We start from the raw sequence: 7,500 nt of genomic DNA, 5'->3' as shown, positions 1-7,500 counted from the left end.
TCGTGTTGTTCTTCTCCTCAGGGTTCATCAGATGTTCTTGTGTCGTTCTTCTCCTCAGGGCTCATCAGATGTTCTTGTGTCTTTCTGCTCCTCAGGGTTCATCAGATGTTCTTGTGTCGTTCTTCTCCTCAGGGCTCATCAGATGTTCTTGTGTTGTTCTTCTCCTCAGGGTTCTTAAGATGTTCTCGTGTTGTTCTTCTCCTCAGGGCTCATCAGATGTTCTTGTGTCTTTCTGCTCTTCAGGGTTCATCAGATGTTCTTGTGTCGTTCTTCTCCTCAGGGCTCATCAGATGTTCTTGTGTTGTTCTTCTCCTCAGGGTTCTTAAGATGTTCTCGTGTTGTTCTTCTCCTCAGGGCTCATCAGATGTTCTTGTGTCTTTCTGCTCCTCAGGGTTCATCAGATGTTCTCATTTTGTTCTTCTCCTCAGGGCTCATAAGATGTTCTTGTGTCTTTCTGCTCTTCAGGGTTCATCAGATGTTCTCATTTTGTTCTTCTCCTCAGGGCTCATAAGATGTTCTTGTGTCTTTCTGCTCCTCAGGGTTCATCAGATGTTCTTGTGTTGTTCTGCTCCTCAGGGTTCATCAGATGTTCTCGTGTTGTTCTGCTCCTCAGGGTTCATCAGATGTTCTCGTGTTGTTCTTCTCCTCAGGGTTCATCAGATGTTCTCGTGTTGTTCTGCTCCTCAGGGTTCATCAGATGTTCTTGTGTTGTTCTGCTCCTCAGGGCTCATCAGATGTTCTCGTGTTGTTCTTCTCCTCAGGGCTCATCAAACTTCTGGATAACTTCGAGCGGGCGACGGGCGTGGCGGAGCAGGTCACAGCAGACGAGCTTCTGGAGATCAGTCAGTTCCTGGACGCGGTGCTGCAGACTCCAGTCATGAGGGTGAGTCTGGACGAGTCTGGACGAGTCTGGACCTGCGTCTGTTTCAGAGAACTTCCCCCGAAAACCTGAATCTGGAGCCAGTGGATCAAAACAAACGCTCGTCTGTTCAGTCCTCGCCCGACGCAGCGACACAACAACACAACTTTTATAAAAACACTTTCCTGGTGGAGCGTCCGTCACCTGCTCGTCTCCATGGAGATGTTCCGTGGTGTGGCATTAAACATCTCTCCAGCTTTTCTTCATTATGTTTGTTTCTGTGACTCAAAAATACAGTAATTCTCTGTTTGAACACGGACGCCTCTCCACAGATCTGACCGGTAATGGAGCCTACAGTCGTCTTCCCTGACACTGACGGTTTTATACTGTGGAACATTCTAGACAAAGCAGTGACATCTCCATGGAGACAAGCAGGAAAGATGAACCTTTTTTTATCCAAACGCAAAAACGTGGAAAAGTCTGTGGCTCAAGATCTGGTCCCATCTGTAAAAGTTCCAGTATAGACCTTTAATCTTCTGATTTTGTCTTGGTTTGCTGTCAGGTTTGGTGAAATTTGGTGAGGTTTGGTCAGATTTGGTGTAGTTTGGTTTGGTTTGGTGAGGTTTAGTTGGGTTTGGTTGGCTTTGGTGAGGATTCTGGGTGAGGTTTGGTCGGCTTTGGTGGGAATTGGTCGGGTTTGTTTAGGTTTGGTCGGGTTTGGTGTCAGGTTTGTTGGAATTTGTTGAGGTTTGGTTGGGTTTGGTGAGGCTTCGTGAGGTTTGGTGAGGTTTGTTCAGGTTTGGTGAGATTTAGTTGGGTTTATTTTGGAAGTTTGATGAGGTTTGGTGAGGATTCTGGGTGAGGTTTAGTCAGGTTTGGTCGGGTTTGGTGGGAATTGGTGAGGTTTGTTGAGGTTTGTTCAAGTTTGGTCGGGTTTAGTCAGGTTTGTTGGGGTTTGTTGAGGTTTGGTGAGGATTCTTGGTCAGGTTTCGTCAGGTTTGGCGTCAGGTTTGGTGAGGTTTGGTGTCAGGTTTTTTGAGGATTGGTGTCAGGTTTGGTGAGGTTTGGTAGGGTTTGGTGAAGTTTGGTTGGGTTTGGTTTGGTCATGTTTGGTGTGGATTTGTGAGGTTTGATTTGATTTGGTCGGGTTTGGTGAGATTTGGTGAGGTTTGATTTGGAAGTTTGATGAGGTTTGGTGAGGATTCTGGGTGAGGTTTAGTCAGGTTTGGTGAGGTTTGTTCGAGTTTGGTGGGAATTGGTCGAGTTTGTTGAGGTTTGGTGAGGTTTGTTCGAGTTTGGTCGGGTTTAGTCAGGTTTGTTGGGATTTGTTGAGGTTTGGTCAGGTTTGGTGAGGATTCTGGGTCAGGTTTGGTTAGGTTTGTTGAGGTTTGGTTGGGTTTGATCGGATTTGGTCAGGTTTGGTGTCAGGTTTGGTTGGGTTTGGTGAGGATTCTTGATCAGGTTTTGTCAGGTTTGGTCGGGTTTGTTGAGGTTTGGTCGGGTTTGGTGAGGTTTGGTCGGGTTTGGTGAGGTTTGGTCGGGTTTGGTGAGGATCCTTGGACAGGTTTCGTTGGGTTTGGTGTCAGGTTTGGTGTCAGGTTTGGTCAGGGTTAGTCAGGTTTAGTCAGGTTTGTTGGGAATTTGTTGAGGTTTGGTGAGATTTGGTGAGGTTTGGTCAGGTTTGGTGTCAGGTTTAGTCAGGTTTGGTGAGGTTTGGTCGAGTCTGTTGAGGTTTGGTCAGGTTTGTTGAGGATTCTGGGTCAGGGAGGCTTCACTGGGATTTAAAGGAATGATGTTTCTGCAGCTCACGTGTTTGTGATGAAGAGAGAAAAACTCTGCAGCATCTGTGGACGTCTCCAGAGTCTCGACCTCCACACGAGTTCAGCTCCAAACACAAGAAACTCTCACACATCGACACAAAAACAGATTTTTATTTCACATTTTGTCTGTTGTGAACTCCAGAGTCGATCAGAAACAGCTCAGTGAAACAGGTTCATTAAATCCAGAACAAATGGGATTTTTGAGACGCATGAGTCAGAGATGGAAATTCCAAAGCTGAAAAAATGATCCAGATGATTTTAGTTTAAAAACACAAGTCCAGGTTTGTGACGAGGAAACAACAGCAGAACAAAACAGAGTGAAATATGACCCTAAAAACTCATTTAAATAAAAATAAAATGTCTGTTCTGTTCTGTTCCGTTCTGTTCTCTTCTGTTCCGTTCTGTTCTGTTCCGTTCTCTTCTTTTCTCTTCTGTTCTGTTCTTTTCCGTTCTCTTCTTTTCCATTCTTTTAATGTTTGGTTCTGTTCTGTTCCGTTCCGTCATGTTCCGTTCCATTCCGTTCTCTTCTGTTCTATTCTGTTCCGTTCTGTTCTGTCCTGTTCTGTTCCATTCTGTTCTTTTCCATTCTTTTCTTTTTGGTTATGTTCCGTTCCGTCATGTTCTGTTCCATTCTCTTCTGTTCCGTCATGTTCTGTTCCTTTCTGTTCTGTTCGTTCTGTTCTGTTCCGTTCTGTTCCGTTCTGTTCTTTTCCATTCTTTTCTGTTTGGTTCCGTCCTGTTCCGTTCCGTCATGTTCTGTTCTGTTCTGTTCCGTTGCAGAGGGCCCATCAGTACCTGGTGAGTAAAAGACTCTCCAGCTCTGACCTCAGAACCTTCAAGAACCAACTCAACCTGATCTGGTTCCACCTGTACCGCCGGCAGAGGAACAGCCAGTGAGTGACACGCCGGGGCAGAACCAGGCGAGAGGGCGAGAGGGAGAGGGGCAAGAGGGCGAGAGGACGAGGGCAGAACGAGGGGAAAAAGGCGAGGGTGGGAGGGCGAGGACAGTAATTGTGTGTCCTGTGATGTCTGTGTGTTTGTGTGTGTTTTTGTGATGTTTGTGATGTTTGTGTGATGTTTGTGTGATGTTTGTGTGATGTTTGTGATGTTTGTGTGTTTGTGTGATGTTTGTGTGTTTGTGATGTTTGTGTATGTTTGTGTGTTTGTGATGTTTGTGATGTTTGTGTGATGTTTGTGTGTTTGTGTATGTTTGTGTGTTTGTGTGATGTTTGTGTGTTTGTGTGATGTTTGTGTGTTTGTGTGATGTTTGTGCGTCTCTTTCAGGCTGGACTCGTGTGGGTTTGAACACGTGTTTGTTGGAGAAACTCGTTCTGGAAATGAACTCATCGGTTTCCACAACTGGGTCCAGTTTTACCTCCAGGAGAAAAATCTGCACCTGGACTACAAAGGATTCAAGGCGGGCCTCAGGGACCTCGTAAGTGTGGGGCCTCGTGAGTGTGGGACCTGATGAGTGTGGGTCCTCGTGAGTGTGGGACCTGGTGAGGGTGGGGCCTGATGAGTGTGGGACCTGGTGAGTGTGGGACCTGATGAGTGTGGGACCTCGTGAGTGTGGGGCCTCGTGAGTGTGGGACCTGATGAGTGTGGGACCTCGTGAGTGTGGAACCTGATGAGTGTGGGACCTTGTGAGTGTGGGATCTGATGAGTGTGGGGCCTCGTGAGTGTGGGACCTGGTGAGTGTGGGACCTGATGAGTGTGGGACCTCGTGAGTGTGGGGCCTCGTGAGTGTGGGACCTGGTGAGTGTGGGACCTGATGACTGTGGGGCCTCGTGAGTGTGGTAACTGATGAGTGTGGGACCTGTGGTGTGGGACCTGTGTGGGACCTGTGAGTGTGGGACCTGTGTGGGCCTCGTGAGTGTGGTAACTGATGAGTGTGGGACCTTGTGAGTGTGGGGCCTCGTGAGTGCGGGACCTGATGAGTGTGGGACCTTTGTGGGGCCATTTAGGAACATGACTGTTCTGAATCCACCACTGACCCCGACCCCGACTCACACTGAGCAGCAGATATCAGCATTAGTATTAGCATTATTAAAGTATTATTAACATATTATGAACTTATTATTCCTGTATTATTCATATAAAAGTGAGGTGTGTCTCTGTGTTGTTGTTGTTCCAGCCGGATCAGGACGACCACGTGTTGAACCTGCAGTTCACTTGGCACGGCGTGGTGAAGCCGGTGGGCAGCGCCTTCATTGGGACCAGTCCAGAGTTTGAGATGGCGCTGTACACGGTGGTGTTCCTCCTGTCCACCGAGAGGAGCTCCACCATCCTCGTGAACATCGACCAGTGTCAGATGGAGCTGATTGTCGTGAGACACGGACGCTCCATCGAGACTGCGTATCCCAGACTCCTGAGCAGCAATGGCCGACACGTGCGCACGCAGGCGCAGTCTGCACGTGCACAGGCCTAGTCACACGTGCACAGGCCTAGTCACACATGCACTCGCACGTGCACTCATACACACACTCATACACTAACTCAATTTTACTGTAGAAAACACAAACAGCCAGTCTAAAATAATCTCATCAAACAGTTGTATTTGTAGTTTAGTGTGTTAGTGTGTACTACATACTGTATATTCTATTAGTATATACAGTATATTCTATAATATTATACAGTATATACAGTATATTCTATAGTAGTATGTATTATAGACAGTACGATGTCGTGTTGATTCTGTTTTTTAAATAAACACAATACTCCAGACTCGACCTTTACTCTGTTTTTTTATTCTGCTCAGTGGAAATGCACATTTAAAGCTGCATTGTGTAACTTTTCTGGTGGAGGGTCCTTCAAACACTTTTCTCCATGGAGATGTTATTGCTTTTTTGTCTGAATGTTCCACAGTGTGGCATTAAACCTTTCCATCTCCATGGAGACCAAACCAGACTGAGTTCCAGGTCAGATCTGTGGAGAGGCGACACTCACAGTCACAGTGTTTGTTTTTCTTGATGTTTTTGACTCTAAAACCTCCTGTAAGTGAATAAATGTGAAGTTGAGCTGTTTAAAGTCACACTGCGGAACATTCCAGACAGAACAGTGACGTCTCCACAGAGAAAAACATTTGATCAATTCTCCATCAGAAAAGTTACGCAATGCATCTTTAAAGATACAAGACACTTTTCTGGAGGAGGGTCCACCACCCGCTCGTCTCTATGGAGATAATGTTTGTGTGAAATGTTCCACAGTGTGGCATTAAACAGTATGGAATTATGTTATATACCGTATCCACATATGTTAAATATGTTTAACACTGTGGAGTTAAACGACACTAAACTGTACACAGAAGGATATTATATAATATTACTATATAATATTACTTTATACTATTATTATATACACAGACTTAAACTACAGACTTTAGTCTATAGATAAACAACTGTTTTATTCAGTTATTTATTTGGATTCTTTTTTATTTGAATTTGTTTGAAATAGTTTTATGTATTTTTCTGTGCAACATGTGAACAGTCATTAATGTACAGTCACACACTACTGTATAAATAAAGTAAAGTGTCTATAAAATATAGAATAGAATATACAATCAGAGAGTACTGTATATATAGCCAATAACATACAGTCATACACAACTGTGTATATAAAGTATATGTATAAAGTATGTACACATATAGAATAGATTATATAATGTATATGTTATATTTATGTATATAAAGTCATTGATATACAATCATAAATTACTGTTTAAATATATATATAATGTATAAATAAAGTCTAGGCGGAACCCTCTGTGTTAACACGCGTCTGCACGGGGGTTTTACGGTGTTGCACCGGTCGGACACACGCTGCCGCTGCTTCCGTCAGATCGGTAAAAACATTTCAAATAAAATGACAATTTTAATAAAATGAGAAAAGTTTAGTTGAAGAAATGGAAGAGTTTTTTGACATGAGCCCGCAGGAGCTGGCGGCTCCGGTCAACACTGTGGAGGTGAGTTTAATGAAACCCGAGCCGCACAAAAACAACACGTGAAAAGAATGTTCACTTTAATAAAATAATACTTTAATAAACTCTTTTTATTTATCATCATAATAATACTTTAATAAATCCTTTTGTTGTCAGGACAAATGGAAGCTGCTCCCAGCCTTTTTAAAGGTGAGAATTTATTTCCAAACCAACACACTGAGTCTGTTTATTATATTACAATATATTATATTATATTTATTATGTTATAATGTATTATAATATATTTATTATATTTATTATGTTATAGTCTGTGTGTCTGAAATGGGTGAAACATGACTTGTCCTTTGTCTGTAGTTAATTAATTCATTTATCAGTAAATGTAATAATATTTCCTGTGTTATATTATATATATTATTATATGTTCAGGTGTGATTTGTGTGTTTGTGTTTCAGGTGAAGGGTTTGGTGAAGCAGCACATCGACTCCTTCAATTATTTCATTAATGTCGAGGTAATGCAAAGACGTCACTAAAATAAGTCAATGAAATGTTTGTGTATGTGTAAATATATAAATAAACATTTTTACAGATAAAGAAAATAATGAAGGCCAATGAAAAAATCACAAGTGACGCGGATCCAATGTGGTATTTAAAGTGAGCGGGAGAATTATTTATCACATTATATTATTTTAAACATAGGAAACATTATATTTAACATTCTACACTCGCCCTCACATAAGCGTCTGTCTCTGCAGATATCTGAATATTTACGTGGGAATGCCTGACGTGGAAGAAAGTTTTAATGTGACGAGGCCCGTGTCGCCTCATGAGGTGAGTCACAAACACAAACATGTGGTTTATGGAACAGGGACGACAGGTGGAAATGA

General features: G+C 43.1%; 2 protein-coding genes across 2 annotated transcripts in view; both read left to right on the top strand.

Annotated features, from left to right (window-relative positions):
* The window catches only part of endouc (endonuclease, polyU-specific C), an 8,847-nt gene extending 3,444 nt beyond the window's left edge, over nt 1-5,403 (top strand). Inside the window, exons 5-8 of the mRNA XM_055155233.1 lie at nt 762-883; nt 3,460-3,572; nt 3,964-4,114; nt 4,814-5,403. Coding sequence (XP_055011208.1) covers nt 762-883; nt 3,460-3,572; nt 3,964-4,114; nt 4,814-5,107 — 680 coding nt within the window. The 3' untranslated portion in view covers nt 5,108-5,403. The remainder of the gene's footprint in view (nt 1-761; nt 884-3,459; nt 3,573-3,963; nt 4,115-4,813) is intronic.
* Nucleotides 5,404-6,478: 1,075 nt separating this feature from the next.
* LOC110163805 (polymerase (RNA) III (DNA directed) polypeptide B) overlaps nt 6,479-7,500 on the top strand; it is a 26,974-nt gene continuing 25,952 nt past the window's right edge. Inside the window, exons 1-5 of the mRNA XM_055155225.1 lie at nt 6,479-6,640; nt 6,773-6,805; nt 7,069-7,125; nt 7,203-7,267; nt 7,369-7,444. Of these exons, the coding sequence (XP_055011200.1) occupies nt 6,581-6,640; nt 6,773-6,805; nt 7,069-7,125; nt 7,203-7,267; nt 7,369-7,444 (291 nt within the window). The 5' untranslated portion in view covers nt 6,479-6,580. The remainder of the gene's footprint in view (nt 6,641-6,772; nt 6,806-7,068; nt 7,126-7,202; nt 7,268-7,368; nt 7,445-7,500) is intronic.

The sequence above is a fragment of the Boleophthalmus pectinirostris genome, unplaced genomic scaffold (genome assembly GCF_026225935.1).
Source record: "Boleophthalmus pectinirostris isolate CB_2022bp ecotype Guang Dong unplaced genomic scaffold, ASM2622593v1 HiC_scaffold_2, whole genome shotgun sequence".
NCBI classification, from domain to species: domain Eukaryota; kingdom Metazoa; phylum Chordata; class Actinopteri; order Gobiiformes; family Gobiidae; genus Boleophthalmus; species Boleophthalmus pectinirostris.
The sequence above is the reverse complement of the archived record's forward strand: the minus strand, read 5'-3'. Positions and strand labels throughout refer to the sequence as shown.